The sequence below is a fragment of the Uloborus diversus genome, chromosome 1 (genome assembly GCF_026930045.1).
Source record: "Uloborus diversus isolate 005 chromosome 1, Udiv.v.3.1, whole genome shotgun sequence".
Lineage (NCBI taxonomy): Eukaryota > Metazoa > Arthropoda > Arachnida > Araneae > Uloboridae > Uloborus > Uloborus diversus.
Window position 1 is genome coordinate 171,647,367 of NC_072731.1, and position 18,392 is coordinate 171,665,758.

At 31.5% G+C, this 18,392-nt stretch overlaps 1 protein-coding gene across 1 annotated transcript in view; it reads left to right on the forward strand.

The window, feature by feature from the left end:
- Positions 1–18,175, forward strand: part of LOC129217074 (lysophospholipid acyltransferase 6-like) — a 35,457-nt gene extending 17,282 nt beyond the window's left edge. The window contains exons 7-11 of the mRNA XM_054851324.1: positions 480–570; positions 1,134–1,235; positions 3,487–3,590; positions 3,919–4,116; positions 18,020–18,175. Of these exons, the coding sequence (XP_054707299.1) occupies positions 480–570; positions 1,134–1,235; positions 3,487–3,590; positions 3,919–4,116; positions 18,020–18,175 (651 nt within the window). The remainder of the gene's footprint in view (positions 1–479; positions 571–1,133; positions 1,236–3,486; positions 3,591–3,918; positions 4,117–18,019) is intronic.
- Positions 18,176–18,392: the final 217 nt, after the last annotated feature.

The window sequence follows — 18,392 nt, forward strand, 5'->3', positions numbered from 1 at the left end:
GTTTCTTTGCTTACTCCAAGGCATTATTATCATTAAATTGGAGTAAAAGAAAGTCCTGTGATGCACATATCAGCTCATTAATTCTGAAATTAAGTACAAATCCTGGGTTTAAATTACTCTTGGAAGGTGAGAATGATATTCCTCTATGTTTGTTTCTCACACAGAAACACAAATGCAAGGAGTGATTAAAAGCTTTATCACTACTGCCAATATATATTTTCTAGTAAAGCATTGTGACGTGTTTCTGCGCACCCTTTACGTCTTCTTTTTTTTTTTTTTTTTCAATATGATAGTGGTTCTGTATTTCTGGTGACCTCCATTTAAATTTCCATTATTCACAGATTTTTGAAGTCTTATATCTAAAGAAGTTCATCGCATGTATAAAACACCTTGTAAATATTTTTTTTGTACATTTTTTATGTTATAACTTATGTTCATAAAAAAAATTGGAATGTCATTCGTTTCATTCTTTATTTTAGATTATTGTTTTTCGTAAAGTAGTTGTCAGTTCTTTTTGTGCACTGTTTTTGGTGACAATAGCACCTTATTTTCCCATCACATATTTGAAAGGTGAGTAGTATTTGTGCTTAAATACACAAGTAATTCATTGAAATTAGTATTTTGTTCCTTTGTTAAATTTTGTCTCTACATTAGTTAAACATTTGTCATAGTTATGCTATATAAATTGTGTTATATTCCTCTTAAACTTTAGTAAGCTTCAAGTAATGTATGGGATCATGCAAGGTTTTAACTATGTCGCACAATGCCATTCTATTTGTTTCCTGTTTAATTTTCATATCTTTTTAACATTTTTGATTGTTTCATTTAACAGATAAAATTAATAAAATATTTTGTGATAAAAAATTTAAAATACTTCCAATTTAATATAAATTTCAGAAAGAAATTCTTGTATTTATGACTTTTTATTATAGTTTCTTTCATTAAATGTATTGAAAAAAGATATTCGTTAACAAATAAATAAATGTAAAATTAGAAAAAAATATTCAAAACGAGTTATTCTTTTTGTTATATATTCATTATTATTCGTTTATTTATTTATTTTGTATTAAAGTTGTCAAAAATCGTTTTCTGATTTTTATGTAGCTGATTATTTAACTTATATTTTCACTTAGATCCCAAGTTCCTAAACAATACCCCTTGGTATTCCAAGCTAATATATTTGGTATTAGCTACATCTGTAGTGAGATCAAAATATTACCATGCATGGCTTCTCGGTAAGTTTATTAGTTTGTTTGTACGTGTTCTCACCCCCAGTGCTCTTTTTCTCTCCCTTTTTTTTCAACTGAATTTTAAAGCCTAAAAAACATTCAACAGTTTCATTTATAATGTTTAAAAATATTTTATTCTTTCTTGGTTATTTTTTATTTGTATATCTTACACAAAATAAAATTTGATGTAAAAGGATGTAAATGTCAAATTTTACATGTTTTTGAGTATTGCATATTGCTCATGAAATATTTAACGAAGGTCTCGTAATTGTTTTGAATTTTTACTTTCATAAATTTTCTCTCCTCTCCTGTAATTATGTTTTTCTTAAATTCTTTTATTTTAATCAAATTTGCACTTATACTGGTCATCAATTGCTTCCAATAAGATTTCAAATGCCAAGAAAGTAAACAAAAAGAAATTATTTTTGTATTTATTTTATTTATTTATTTATTTAATACTAAAGATTCCCTTTGTGAAATGTTAGAACAGATTTAGATGACAAATGGCTTCTGCAGATGATCTTGATTTCCTACTCTGCCCTTGTGATTGAAATTGTGATGTAGTCTGAAGTTATGAACATTTTATTTTTCGGTCATTTAATTTTTTGAACAATGAAAAATTTTATGCTGCGTTTTTAAGTTTTTTTATAAACAATAATAAAATGTTGATTCTTTTGATGTCTGCCAAAATCTTTTTTGTTCTGTATAAAAATACTTGAAAAGATCAGTTCCACTTTTGCAACCATGAAATTTCCTTCTAATTGTCCTCTTTGCTTAAAATTAAAATTCATTTTTTTCTATTATGTTCATTTCAAGATACTTCACTGTTCCCTTATTATTCTGTTCACAAAATATGTTTTTCGAAGTTCTAAACTTTTATCTAATTTAATTTGAATTTGGACATCTGATTTTCAAATGAACCTTACTTATATTTTGGTTAAGAATTTAAATTTTTTAAATTATTTTAAAAATTATGATGTGAACCAAATTTTTAATTCCTGGTTTGCAGTTTTAGTGATAGTTTCAATAACTCTTCTACAACATTGTTCTTAAAATTAGAGTTTAATATGAATATGTTTGTATTTGTTACTAATTCAGCAATATTCAAGATGTGGCTTTTTTTTTTTTTTTTTTCTGAGGATTTCTGTTTAAAACGTAAATAAAGACTAGATGCACCCAGCAAACATCTTAGATATGCCAAACCGTCAATAACTAATGTGCTATACTAATAGCATTATAGTTGATATGTTACAAAATGTATATGTTCCTTAATTTATCCATGAAATTTTTGAAGTTATTTATTCAAGGAAATAGTTTTACTTCCCCGCAACTTCAATCTCAAAAAGATAACTCACACAATGCCAAAAAAAATTAGCGTTGTGAATCATATCCAACAGTTGTTTAACTTCAAAAACTTTTTTTAAAGACGGGAAATTCCGTTCTCACGACTGAAAAGTGACACCCATGCCCATCACAAGTAATGTCAACTGAATGATCTTGGAGGAATTCGTTGTCAATATTAAGTCGGCTTAGCTAATTTAGCAACTGAAGAATTTCATTTGCATGTGTCTTGCAATTCTGATAAACTTAAAGATATATTTACCAGACTTATCCATTTTGGAAAGTTGCACCAGAAAGAAAACTATGAGGTTTACAGTGGACGCCAGTTAATTGAATGAATGATTAGTTTAATCAACTGTTTTAATGTATCAAATCATCAAAAATAGAACAAGCGCCAGCTTTATTTTATTAGCCATTTTTTTGAACCAGCCGCTTTATGGAATCAAAACTGTAGGAAACAAACGTGATTCATATAAATGGCAGCCACTGTATAACGTTTTGTAATCAAAAGGATCTTCCAATTGTGCACGTCAAATATATTAACATTTCTCTGGGGAAAGAACATAAAGAATTGTGTGAAAAGAAAATAACAATTGATGCACTGGTTGGCTCTATTGATGGATTCTGCTGCATATGGTCTAACTTATGAGTACTCTTTTTAAAAAGAAGTACAGAACCTGACCGTCTATAAACTCCCATACAAATTAATCCCAGCCCACCAGTCAAACAAAAGTCATTAATGACTTTCCTATAAAATTTGATTTTAATGATTTGACTTTCACATTTTAATGCCATCTTTCTAAAGTAATGTTTGGTGCTAGACTTTTTTTTCACAACTTTTCTCTATGGCTTAAACTGTGTAATCATTTTATGAACTAGTAGTAACAATAAAATCTTGTTTTAAAATGTGTTTCAGGTGAAGCTGTTTGTAATGCATCAGGCATGGGATTTAATGGGTGTTCTGGAGATGGAAGATCAAAATGGGATCTTATGTCTAATGTTGATATCATAAGATTCGAGGTAATATAGTTATTATTTCAATTTATAAGCTCAGAAAATATTGATTTTTTTTCCTATCAAATATTTGTAATATATACCAACTAAAATTTTGTAGTTTGTATTTGAATATTTTTATACCTCACAATATATGCAGCTGTAATAGATTTCTAATGCAAATTGAGTGATTTTGAAATCTTTTCAATAGTTTTCTTGTTAAATGCATATCAAGTGTATTGCACTTAAAAAATTGAAAAAAAAAATTGTATCGATTATTATGTCAATGAGTTTTATTTTTTCAAATCAAAATTTCAGTTTTATTTCATTTGTTCAAAATTCTTGTATCCTGCAGCTTTCACTTAATTTTCGAGAAACATTAGAAACTTGGAACAAATCAACTCAAATGTGGCTACGTACTATTGCCTATGATAGAGCTCCAACTCACAAAACATTTTGGACCTATGTATTATCAGCATTGTGGCATGGATTTTATCCAGGCTATTATTTTACTTTCCTTGGAGGAGCCATTTTCACATTAGCAGCCAGATCTGTAAGTTTTCTCTTTTGAATTTCAATGTATCTTTATTTTCTAATTGCCTGCTTTAAAGCTTTAAAATTCTGGTACAAACAGGTATGAATCCACTGACAATACTGTACGGTAGAAAAGGTTTGATTTGATCCAAAATTTTGATATGATATTTGGCATAGAATTGGAAATCTGGGCATAAAAAATGGTAAGTTTAGTCCCATAGTACCCTTAAAGCAAATTAAACACTTGGCTGACACTGACTAAAATCCATTTCCACAAGCAAATTTGAAGTCCTGTATTTCTCTACACTTTTTGAAGGTTCATTCGCATTTTTTTATCTGCATATGGTAAAGACATAATCAGAAAACTGAACCTGACTTAAAGACCATTGAGAAATAAGGTAGTTTTGAAATTACATATTTTCTGTTTCTTCAACTACACTATTCACAGAAGAGACATGACAAATATTTCAAGTTTGTAACATGCTTGGAAACAAGCAGTTATTAAATAAAAAAAATATTTAAAAATATTTTTGCCCTTTAAAACTATCACTTAAATGCATAGACATAATATTTTAGAACTGAATGCTCAATACATTGGAATAGTTGCTGATTTCCCAGAAAATGTCAACTTCTAGCTAAGAAACCAAGTCTTTTTTATGTAGAGTCTGTAACATGCATTATATATCCCTATACTTTCTGTTAATTTTAAGCACATTTGAAAAATTTTTAGTGTTAAAACCTAATTATATGTTGAATTAGCTGCAAATGCCCGGCTTTGCATGGTCTACCTCGAAAATAAAAGTTATGTCAAGTAAGGCATGTCCAACAATCAAGATTAAATAACAGAAAAAAAAACTAAAATTTCCCATCAAAATAATGATTCTTAAATTTGTTTAACGACAAATGAGGCAGTGAGAAGCAAAGAGATGTAAGTGGCAAAATGAAAAATTTGGAGATAACCAGTACACATGGTAGGAGTGAACCTCTCCTCTGTCTTGGGGCAAGAGATGGTACTAGTAGCCCTGATAGTCAGTGACAGCTCTAAGGTGGGGGCAGGGGGGAAATTGCCATCCTGTCAGAAACCTCTCCCCCCCCCCCCCCCCCCAATCGGGGAAAACTCCTACTTCCGTCGGGGAATTCCAAAAAATTTCAATGCAAAAGATTGATAAATTGCTAAAAAATGTCTCTTTTAATCACATCTTTGTTCAGTGCTGCTAATAAAATTCGTTATTCGTTACTTGCCACTTCCAAAAAAAGGAAAGTTTCCACAACAACTTCCCAGGCAATGGTCTACTAATGACATCCTCTCGTCGTCAGCCTTAGAGTGTTGTTGCGTCATGAAGAAATGGAGAGACAGACAGACTGAACTGGTCTGTCTATGCAACAAAAAACAGGTGTGATACAAACAGAGGGGTGTAAAAAAAGCCATAGGCGACATTCTAACAGGAATTTTTAAAAGAGAATGAGTAATGGTTAATCCATCGGTCGAGTAATAAAAAGGAGGGACTCGGAGAGCTATTCGGCAAGTACACCAAGGAACCTTGGACACTTAGTGGACCCAGATGGCATCAATTACATGAAAAGAGTTTTGTCACAAGAGAGTTGCAGTAATGCAGCCTTTGGAGTTTGACTCATCTGAGTACAACAGATGATTTTGGTTAGCGGTGTTCTAAAATTTGGTCTGGTGAGTTTACTGGGCATAAAAGAAAGTGCAGTTTGTGTTATATTTTTCGTCGTAAGGATCCGGAAGACATTTTCTTTGAAAAGAAGATCCTGTTGGAGATACTAGATAAAAATTGCTTCTTCCATCAAAAGAGTAAGAAGTAAAAAAGTTACTTTCCATTGAAAGGAATGATTTGTTTTGTTTTTAAATTTGTGTATTATTCTTTTTTGAATGCCATGTGCATAACAAAAAAAAAAAAACACTCGTGATAACGTTTAATCGATAAGCAAATTGGCCGATTAACGATTAATCAACTGTTCATAATCGGCCGATTATTGATGAGGATAATTTTTGATACTACAATTCCTCCATCACATTTTTTTTCTTTCAAAATAATGCATCAAAATTTCATCCAATCTCTGTGAGTAAAGTTTCCTATTTATGTTAACTAAATATGGAAATTAAAATATTTAGTTTACAGTTGCCTATATTCAGCGGACGCTTTAACATAGTAGCTACTCTTTTGTTATTAGTAACTACTTAATCCAAGACTTATTCCTTATAGTAGGGGAGATAGCGACCGAAATTTTACGACAATATATATAAGGCCAGAATTTTTTTAAATATTAGATTAGTTTACTTAAAAGAAGAAAACGCGAGTCTACCAAAAAGTTATGGTTGCAATAATTAATAAAAAATTTTGCAATGTGTTGCAAAAACTTGTGAAATTGTCTTATATATATAAGGCTGAAACTCGGTAATATTATTGATTACGTATAAACATAACGAAAAATATATGTCTACCGCGTCCGAAGCGTTGCCGTGCCATGTCTACCACCCACGCAAGGTGCGAAAAAATCAGTCAATTTTGACTTAAATATATAAGCCTAAAATTTTTTTTAGTAACTGTTTACAATGTATGAAATATAAAAACAAAAGTCTACCAGTTGTGTTATGTTGCAAAGGCATGATAGACGTCACGGAATGTCCGACCTCGTACCTCTATGTACCGTTTATCGGGCCGCTAGCGCTAGCTCGAAAAAGTTTGCTTGTCGTCGCGAAATTTCAATAAATAAAACTGATTTATTTTTTAATAAATAGTTTAAATCCTGTTTTTATTAAAATTTTTAGTCTACCGTGACTAAGAGGTTGCTTAGTCTTTGTAGACGTTGCTTAAATTATAAAGTAGTTGGAAAAGTATGATTATTTTATCTTTTCATTCTTTATAAATGGAAATTTTTCAATTATTATTTTTTTTTTTTCATGATTACGATTTTCTGTCATATTTAAATTGATATTCATATTTTTGTTACATTATTCATATATATATATATATTGACTTCTTCAAAAATATTTTGAATCACCACCTTTTCAAATACATTTCGTAAATGGGGAAGTAAAGCTGTTTATTCATCTACTGCGAAGAAAGGAGAAGGGAAGGACACTCCTTTAATAACCTTGGGTCTGGGGCCTGAGTAAGGCCCCTATAGTGGAGGACCTGACGCATCCGCCATTTGGGAGCAAACTCGATCCAGTGCTTCGCGGCGATAGCATTGCTGCTGATGTTTATATTTCTTTAGCATATGTTAAATTGGGTCAACAGATAATAGCCATCTGCAGAACTGAAAAATCTGTCTTACTGCATTTACTGGAAAATAACAGATTTTTTTAAAAATAATAAGCACTTTTCATAATGCACTCAAAAGTACAAAATAACTTTTCTGGGTCAGAAAGGACAATTTAAGAATTCCTGTAGTTCTCAAAAATTTCCAAGAAAATGACACCACAAACGAAGAAAAGTGCGGTTCTAGTCATGTAAAGAATGTTTTACCATTATCTAGCTTTCAATCATAAATTTGAGTGTTGAAACACGCATTTTTTTTCCTTAATGGGAAAGTTTGGTTTAAAATGACTTGAGCGCACTTTTCTTCGTTTGTGAAATCTTTTTCTTCAAAGAATTAAAAACTACAGGAACACTTAAATTGTCCTTTCTGACCCAGAAAAGTTATTTTGTCCTTTTGAGTGCATTATGAAAAGTGCTTGTTATTTTTTTTAAAAAAATCTGTTGTTTTAAAGTTTTTCGTTTTCAAACAAAATTTTAGAATTTGATTTTTTAGCATTAGGTTGTACCTTAAGGTTAAACAAATCATTTAAAAAAATCTGAAGTCTGTAAGTGGTCTAGTAGCTGAGTATACGCAAAAGAATGGTTCACAACATATAAGTAACTTGGGATAAAGATCCTAATACGTCTTTTTACTTAGCCCCGTTATCGATTATGGGCATAGATGCATAGATGAGGATAAAAACCCTAAGAAAGCAACGTCAGTGAATAAATTTCATTCTTGCTCCAGAGAGGACTTGATTCAAAATTTTCATTATGATTACTATTAACATTACATTTGCAAGGCAACAAAATTCGTAACAATGGATTTTATATTTAAACATTTAATGGGGAAATAACATCAAATTTGCTTTTTTCCATCCTAACCGAAATAATGATGTTACTTCAGAATTTTAAATTTTCAGCCTTAAGTTGTACCTTAAGATTAAGCAAATCATTTAGTAAAATCCAGAAGTCTCTTAGTAATCTAGTTGCTGAAGTATAAGCAAAAGTACGCCTCAGATTACTCCATGACAATCAGGCCAAGTGTAATAAAAGTGCTTAAAAAACATCAATTCTGAACAACCAAAATTTCTCATCTATGATGGATTCTTTTTATTATATCTAATGAAAAAAATTCCATCATCTAATGATATTGAGAAAATTATTAAGTATGTTCAGCAGTATTCGTAGTAATTGTTTTCGACACGTACCCCGTTTCCTTCCATAAAAGATAACGAACATATCGTCGCCTCAGAGCAACAGTAAAAATATCTAATCCCAGAAATAACACTAAGATATCTTACTGTTGTTCTGCGGCGACGATATATTAAGCGGAACTCAAGAGGTCAAAAAATTCAGATAGGAGACTCTGCAACACGTCCCTCTGACTTTTTTAATCAATTAAAAAATATTACTTTTAAAGAAGATTTGCTAGAATATTTACTAACGAACTGGGAACGAGATAACAAAGCGATTTATTTTGAAGATAAATTTGTGTATATTAACTACAAACAGTGTTATAGATTTGAAACCATCAACAGAAAAGTTGTAAAAATAGTCGATCATACTCAATCGTGCCCCAGACCGCGAAGAATCCGACACAAAAATGATTTACCATCTTTGTAATTTTTGAAGAGCTGCAGCCTCCATATGACATCCACCTACGATGTTCCGATACTGATGTATTAGTTATAATATTGGCTAACATGAAGTTTTTGAATTCTTAAATAAAGGTCTGGATGGAAGTTGGTGTTGGAAAATCATTAAGAGGTATCAATGTCTATGAACTTTACAAGAACTTAGGAGAAACCGTTTGTTCCGCCTTGGTTGCTTTACGCGCAATGACTGGTTGCGATCAAAATCCGGCTTTTTTCCGAAAAGGAAAAGTTCGACCTTACGTTCTATTTACAAAGTCGGAAGAATACACAGGAGCGTTAACAAATTTGAGTAAGCCATCGCACAATGTAAAATGCATGTCGCAAATTCGAATACAACTCGAATTTTCGGAAGAGTTGTGCGCCGAATGTACAGACAAAATAAAAAGGAAAGAATTAATGATGCAAGAACCATGACGTTTTTAGAAGTTTATAAAAATTTTGAAAAAAGATAAAGTAATTCTCGAAAACGTGAAGAGTTTTGATCCGTCATCCTTAACCCTATGTTAGTCTGAACTTCGTGAACATTTCCTCAGAACAGCTTGCATTTCGCAAATTTGGACAAATTTTCATTTAAAAAATCTGACAAGCTTATCACCTCTTGATTGTTGGTGGAAAATTGAGGACAACTCAAAAGTTTTTAAATGGTTTACTGAAAACAATTTCCGCAAGCAATAAAAGATGTTATATTCGAAGCATAGCCTTCTGCCTCACCACGTCGAATTTTCGAAACATCGCTTCGAGGTGCACTCTCCCATGCTACGAACTAACTTTGTGCCAAATTTCATGAAAATCGGCCGAACGGTCTAGGCACTATGCGCGCCACAGAGATCCAGACATCCTACAGACATCCTCCGGACATCCAGACAAAGAGACTTTCAGCTTTATTATTAGTAAAGATTAATTAATATGTAAAGAACTGTTTATTTGATTATTTTTAATTATTTATTGTTATGTAAGATCGATGCGAAAAATTTTATTTCATAAGTACTTGATCGTAAAAAATAAATAAATAAAAGAGGCATAATTTAAAAGGTCAAGACATTATTAATGAAAAATGAACTTCACTATAATTTTGTACATAATTTTAATTTTAATAAAATATTTTTTAATTTCGTTTCAATGTTAAAATTATTTTTTTTAATATGCTTAAATCATTCATACTTTTCCAACTACTTTATAATTTAAGCAACGTCTACCAAAGACTAAGCAACCTCTTAGTCACGGTAGACTAAAAATTTTAATAAAAACAGGATTTAAACTATTTATTAAAAAATAAATCAGCTTTATTTATTGAAATTTCGCGACGACAAGCAAACTTTTTCGAGCGAGCGCTAGCGGCGCGATAAACGGTACATAGAGGTACGAGGTCGACATTCCGTGACGTCTATCATGCCTTTGCAACATAACATAACTGGTAGACTTTTGTTTTTATATTTTATACATTGTAAACAGTTACTAAAAAAATTTTTTGGCTTATATATTTAAGTCAAAATTGACTGATTTTTTCGCACCTTGCGTGGGTGGTAGACATGGCACGGCAACGCTTCGGACGCGGTAGACATATATTTTTCGTTATGTTTATACGTAATCAATAATATTACCGAGTTTCAGCCTTATATATATAAGACAATTTCACAAGTTTTTGCAACATATTGCAAAATTTTTTATTAATTATTGCAACGATAACTTTTTGGTAGACTCGCGTTTTCTTCTTTTAAGTAAACTAATCTAATATTTAAAAAAATTCTGGCCTTATATAAATAATGTATTAAAAATACCCTACTATTATGAGAATTGTAAGGTAATCTTAAAGCACTAAGCTAAAGGTAGGACATAGAGAAAAGTATTGACATATGAAGCATGTTACCACATCGTAAATGCTCATATTTATTCAAAACAGAAAAATTAAATAACAAAATTAATATTACTTCAACCATCAATTTTTGTTCCAAAAAAAAAAAAAAAACCCTTGAAATATGTACTACATGAAATTTTAAAAAATCAAATAATAAGTGAAATAAAGAAATAAAGTGAAGGTTTATTTAGTGTAAGAGGAAATATATATGGATTAACAAAAAAAAAAAGTTCATGGCCTGGCAATGCTGGAATACTAATGTTTCCGTAGTTCTAGACTGAATTCTTCATAATAGTGTTATGTGAACGTCAGTTGTGAAGATTTATTTACATATTTCATTCAGTTATGCACAAATTTTGCATTTTTTGTCATTTTTTTATTGTTAATAAATTTATTTCATATTGGTTTCTTGTTCAAAAATTCTTAAAAACTTAAAAAATCATTAAAAAGTATTTGAAAAATATTTTCTTGTCGATGAATTGGCAAAATTTGGCAGATTATGGCCCCTTACGGATTACTGCCGATAAATCAGGGCATCCATAGTTGAATTATGCAGTACCGTTATCTGACACATTTGTTATTAACCTTAAAAGATAGTTGTAGAATGTAATCTGGTGTTTTGTTATGAAAAATGATGGGTAAATTCAATTTCAGACGTGGAAATAAAATTTAAAAAGTACTATGATTTGCATCGATAAATGTGAACTAAAGAAGTGAACGTTTAAATTTAAACCTTTTTTTTTAATGAAAAAAAAGTCAGAACAATAAAGAAACCTAATATATGTGCCTAAGTTTTACAAGTGAAAATACACACACATGCACGCACAAAGAGGGGCCGAAAACATGTATGTTTCCAATTTAAAAGAAAAAAAAATCTAAATATCATGAAAATCTCAAAAAAGAAGAGAAAAATACATAGGCCACACACACACACCACACAGAAATAAGTTTACAATAAAAGAATAGTTGAAATAGAAGGTTAGAATAGTTACAGTAGCAGTTCTAAATGTTTGAAGGTAAAAAAAACGGTAATGGAACAAAACTTGATTATGAAATCATGTGGCATGATGTGTAAAATTAAATAAAATGGAAAAAGGGACTAATAATACTTCAAGTTATCAACTTGATCCAAATAGTGAAAAAAACATTTTTACTCAGTTCTCAGAATTTCAATTTCAATCAAGTTGAGTTATTATCATGGAAATTGAATATTTCTAATAATAAACAGTCGACTGTTTAGTTAACAAAGAAAATATCCAAAAAGATAAAAGCTGGCTGAGGCTTTCCCACAGCATTTTAAAATTAAAATAAATGAAAGATAAGGAGGAAAGGATCCCCTAACCTAATACTTTTAGGCAACCAAAGGTAAGTGAAAATTATGTTTTTTAGAACGTTAATTTCGGAAGACATCTGAAGGAAAGTTACCAAACAACATCTCTTCCCCGAATGCCATCAAAGATGGCCCACAATTGAGTATTTAAAACTTCATTTTCCTAAAATGATCTGAGGAAGAGTCTCGAACCCTATTTCTTCCCTAAGCATCACTCAAGGTGACCTACTGTTACGTTTAAAAGACTTTAATTTCGAAAAAATTTCCGGGGTACTACCCCGAACCCTACCAGGCCCAGATCTATAAATTTTGGGTCCCCTGCAAGAAAATCTAATGGGCCTCATCTGATGGGCCCATTCAGTGTATACTTGCAACAGTGTGATATCAGTGTATACTTGCAACATTAATAAGTTTTAGTGGTAGTTTTTTTTTTTCAATTCCTTGGGTCACTGAGCCCTTTAAGGACGTGGGCCCCGCACTGTGGGTCTGTGGGTACGCAGATTCGGGCCTGAACCCTACATTCTCAAATATCATCCAAATTGTCTAAAATTTAGATTTTAGGATTCAGTTTCGAAAATTTGTCAGAGGATAGTCCTATTCCCTGGTGATCTAAAAGTGGTTTTAACTGCTGCCTTTCCCCGGCTTTCCCAGACGACCCAGGCTCCATTCCTCGCATGGGTCATCAGAAAAACTTACCACTTCTCTCGTGCAAACAAGGAAATCTAAAAGGCTTCCTGCTAATAGATAGAAAGTTGTTGAGAAAAAGACAGAGTCCCTGAACTACTTCCTTAACCTCTAAGATTCACAAAGACAACCTAAAACCACGTTAAGACTTCAGTTTTGAAAAAATTGTGAAAAACCTCCACCAATTTCCCTTCCTTAACAACATCGATGATCGCTTAGAATTGCACTTAAGTTTTATTTAAATTTCAAAATACTTCCAACAAAGTGGATTGCCTTTTAGGCCAGTGCCAATAATGTTTGAGACCAAAAAAATTTAGAACAGGATAAAACCAGTTCGAAAGGTAAGAAAATCTAATAACATTAATAGGAAAAATAAATTACGGGCAAGCTGAGTTCGGGAAGGGGGGGGTGTAGGGGGGTTTAAGGGGGGGGGAAACGGTTTATCACGATTTCCGGAAAAACTAAGAGTCCTATCGAAAAAAACTAAATTGCAAAGTTGTTGGTAATAAAAAGATCTACAACTTTTGCATTTGCACTTTTTTTCTATAACCTCAAAATATATGCGAAAAATTCAAAAAACCGACTTTTTGGTTTTTTATTTTTATCTCCCACAAAAAAAATTTTTTTCACTAAATTTAATGAAAAGTTACCTTATTATGTCCCAAATACACTGTAATTTTTTGGATTTAAAATATTTATTTTTTCTCCTTATTTTGGTTCAGTAGTAAAAAAGCATCAGAATTTTCAATCAAAAATTCTCACGTCAAAATATCTGATTTTTTTAAAAAATCGGAGCAAGTTTTTTTCGTTGGAATCTCTACTTTTTGATGGTATAAAAAACAATATACAATACTATGGAAACTTTTCGCAAAAAATGAAGAAAATCAAAAAAACTCGAATTTGAAAAAAAAAAAAAATCATCACTATGTAAAATTTTAAGCTATTTTTTAAATAAACAGCAAACACAATAATTAACAGCAAACACAATTGGAAAACTGATTATTTTTCATAATATTCAAGGTTACACAGTTCGAAATTGAGGAAATTACTCATTTATCCCATCCTACAGTGTAGCTTGCTATTCTTAACTCCAAAAAACTATAGGGGACACTGCAGTCACCGTCTAATGGTGGATGAGAAGGGTATAAAAACAAATGCATGCTGTAGCTTGATTTTTAATTATTTTAATATATTTTTATTTTCAGTTTGTGTCAATGTAACATGAAAAATTTCATTTTTCGAGTAATTAAAGTGTACATTTTGCTAAGGAGCTTAAAATTTTTACATAGTTATGACTTTTTTTTTTTTTTTTTTTTCAAATACGAGTTTTTTGATTTTTCTTCATTTTTTGCGAAAAATTTCTGTAGTATTGTATATTGTTTTTTATACCATCAAAAAGTAGAGATTCCAACAAAAAAAACTTGCTACGATTTTTTAAAAAAATCAGGTATTTTGACGTGAGATTTTTTGATTGAAAATTCTGATGATTTTTTACTACTGAATCAAAATAAGGAGAAAAAATAAATATTTTAAATCTAAAAAAATTACAGTGTATTTGGGACATAATAAGGTAACTTTTCATTAAATTTAGTGAAAAAAAAAATTTTTTTGTGGAAGATAAAAATAAAAAAACCAAAAAGTCGTTTTTTTGAATTTTTCGCATATATTTTGAGGTTATAGAAAAAAAGTGCAAATGCAAAAGTTGTAGATCTTTTTATTACCAACAACTTTGCAATTTAGTTTTTTTCGATAGGACTCTTAGTTTTTCCGGAAATCGTGATAAACCGTTTTCCCCCCTTTAAACCCCCCTACACCCCCCTTCCCGAAATCAGCTCGCCCGTAATTTATTTTTCCTATTTATGTTATTAGATTTTTCTTACCTTTCTAACTGGTTTTATCCTGTTCTAAATTTTTTCGACTTTTTACCATTTTCAAAGCTATTGGCACTGGTCTATTTCCCCATAAATATAATTTAAGATTTTCTAAACTCCAGTTTCAGGTCCCAAATTTCAAAAAAAAAAAAAGCAGGGGAGATTCCCCAAATCCCCTTGCACCATTGAAATTGATTAAAATTGCATTCTTGGAACTTCAATTTTAAAAAACTTACTGGAGAAGAGTGTTTTGAAACCCATTCTTTTTTCTAAAAGTTACCAAAGATGACCAATAGTCGCATGTTTACGTCTTTAATTTTGAGAAATTTCGAGAGAAGTTCCCTCGAATGTTCCCTTACCCTAATACCACCAAAACAACAATTTCGAAAAATTAAAAGTTAGAGGCCCCAGATCCGTTGATTAGGTTCATTTTGCTGCTGTTTCTTGTTTTCTGTAAAAAATAGTACAGCTCTCCCCCCCCCCACACACACACTCCTCTGTTTTGCAGTTTCGTGACCTCACAAAGACCGCCTTTATCGCAAAAGTCCATTTTTGCATTTTTAAGTTCATTTATAATTTACTATTTTTGTTTTGTGTGTCTCTACCGTTGTTATAGAAAATAAAACTTAAGTAGGTACATTTTTATCATTTAATCTAGTAGTTTCAATAAATATTGTTTACTTTTACATGAAAATAGGCTACAAATGCAAAATCTTTATTCGTTTTGTTAATGGTAAGTATGATTAATTTTTATTTATCATAAAAAACTGAAAGGTGGGTGGGGGGATTATAAACTTAAAAAATATATATCTATGCCCCCCATCGGGTAAGCTTGCCTCCCCGTCGCGCATTTCCTAGCGCCACCACTGTCGGTAATTGCTGCTTATACAGCATTATTTAGAAAAAAATTTCAATGAAAGCCTACCTATGATATTATCTTTAAATGCACTTTACTCAAAACTTGAAGATGTCCACTTACATCACTTTGCTTCTCACTGCCTCAAATCTAAAAGTCCCGAACAAATTAAATGCAACGCTATATTAATACAATTAAAACCTTTGATTATCATCTGCTGGCAGTTCAAAAAAAAGATAAATGGCGAAAAAATAATCAAAAAGAAAAGTTTTACTTCAAAGCAAAAAGCAAGAATTTTATTTGTTCACATTCAAGAAAAAAATCGCAACAGATCGAAAATGATTTTATTCACACTAACTTAAATTGAGCTAGTAGACAAATGATAAATTTCAGATTTGATAATGAAGTTCCATTAGGCTTAAAAATGCTTTTAACTTTTTTCCTGGTGGTTTTACAACTTTTTTTTTTTTAATTCAAAAGAAGTAAATCAATTTCAGGGGTATTTTTTGCGGTCTTTCGAATGAGATCTAAATCCAGAAAATGGGATAATTATTTCGAGCAGAAAAAGCCATTTAATGCCATTTTCGGGTCCTCAAATTAAAATTCGAATGGTTGGGTACTTATTTTGGCATTTGAAAAACCTCTCTATGTTCTTTCTCGTATGCTCAAGTACTTTCTGCAAAATTTGGTCGAGATCCAACACAAACTGTGGATTTGTATAAGGAACATACATACACACACTCATAAATATACATTATGAATTATATGAATTATAAAGTTATGTAAAGTTTATCCTAAATATTTTCAATAATGGAGAATGAGAGGTTTTTGTATTTCTGTGAAGTGTATACAGGGTCTGTATAAAAAGTAATGAGACTCATTTTTCTTGATACGACTATACCTTCCAAGGGCGCACAAATTATTTAGGTCCGTGGTGGGGATTTGGTGGGACTCACTCCGGTTCGCAGTCGCCTAGGAGTCTTTGTTCAGACAGCATTGTCGTTATAGTGTACCTCTGTTGCTAACGTGGGTTCCAGCTCCAAAATGCAGAGAACATTTGAGCAGCGTTACACAATTAATTTGTGTGTGGAACTTGGTAAATTGGCTTCAGAGACTTTAGAGATGTGTAAGCAAGTGTTTGGAGATAATTGTCTGTTAAAGGGGCATGTGTTTCGGTGGCACAAGTGTTTCAAAGATGGCCGGGAGAGGGTCGAGGATGAATGTCAAATAGGGTGTCCGTCAACCAGCAGAACTGACGTAAATGTGAATCGTATGCGTGTTGTGCTGAATTCGTACCACCAGTTAAATTTGGGAATGATTGCAAATGAATTTGGACTTGATAAAATGAGAGTTTACAGCATCATCACTAAAACTTGAGAAATGCTGTAAACACCTGCTTCATCCTCCAAGATTCCCTGGTCATAATGGTATTTCTATGCCTTCCCAGCGGGCCAACAACCACTATTTAGCCCCAGCAAACTTCTTTCTATTCCTGATGATGAAAACATCACAAAAGGGCATACCATGGAACTCTGGATGCGGTGATAGCACTAGTACTGTCCAACCACGGATTGCATGGAATTTTAAAACATCCAGATAAGACGAATCTATGTGAATAAGGGGGAAAAGTAAAAATTTGATGCGCGTATTCCGTTCATTTGAATGAGACTTAGCTTCTGCAAAAGCTGACATCGGTAAAAAATCTTAGATTCGTCCATTTCCGGCTGTAAAACGGATGTTTGACTTTCCATACAATCCGTGGTAGACAGTGCAAGACTTTTAAAGGACATTCTGGAAGCAGACTACAAAGCAACCTTCAAAGCTTAGAGTACTCGCTGGGATAAGTGTGTGCAAGGCTAAGGGGCTTATTTTTTTAGGATGACTATTAATATCTGAAATAAATTCTTAGAACCCTGCTCAGTCTCATTATTTTTTATACAGACCCTGTAGTGTGTAACAGCTAGATACTGGGAAATGCCCCAGAAGGGAAGAAAAAGGGTGCTTTAAAGTGCTTTATTTTTATTTTTATTTTAGAGTGGAAAAAACTATGAAACAATTCACTTTTTTGCTTTTATTCAAAAAAAACTTAAAATGTTTTTGAATTCTTTCTGTCCAGTACAAACGCTTTGCGCAGGCCTGCTAGTTTACTTTTATTGTGTGTTTGATACATCAACTAATTTTTTACATTAATTTCAATCATTTTTTTTCAACTTATGTAGGCTGTTAAAAAAAATATGTATGTGACTATTGCTATGTGACACCTGCACATTTCTTTTCCTAAATGGCTAAAACTAAATTTAAATATACTTTTGAAAGCATGATGTGTTCGAACTTTCTTGATTTCAAGCCATGTTTTGTTAAACATATTTTGTAATCTTACATGGATTTTTTTCTGCCTTAAGATTCGTCGTAGTATTCGACCACTTTTCCAAGGAAGCAAGTATATGTCCAGACTGTATGATATTCTTACCTGTATCACAACCAGATTTGCTTTAGCTTACATTGTCTTTCCATTCATACTTCTTGAATGCAATGCTTCAATTGCTGTTTATGCGTGAGTATTATTATTAGTTGTAATAGTAGTAAATGTTTTATTTTGAATTAAGTAATTTCTCTCAATGTGCAAATTTTTTATTTTAAAAAGCTGTGTAACTACATTTTTGAAAGTGTTCAAAAACTTTTTTTAATGCATTTAGTTAAAAAGTTGTTTAATCAAAGTTCATTTAAAGGGAGGAAACCAGTTTCGCATACCAAAATTTTAATTTTTTTCGTGAT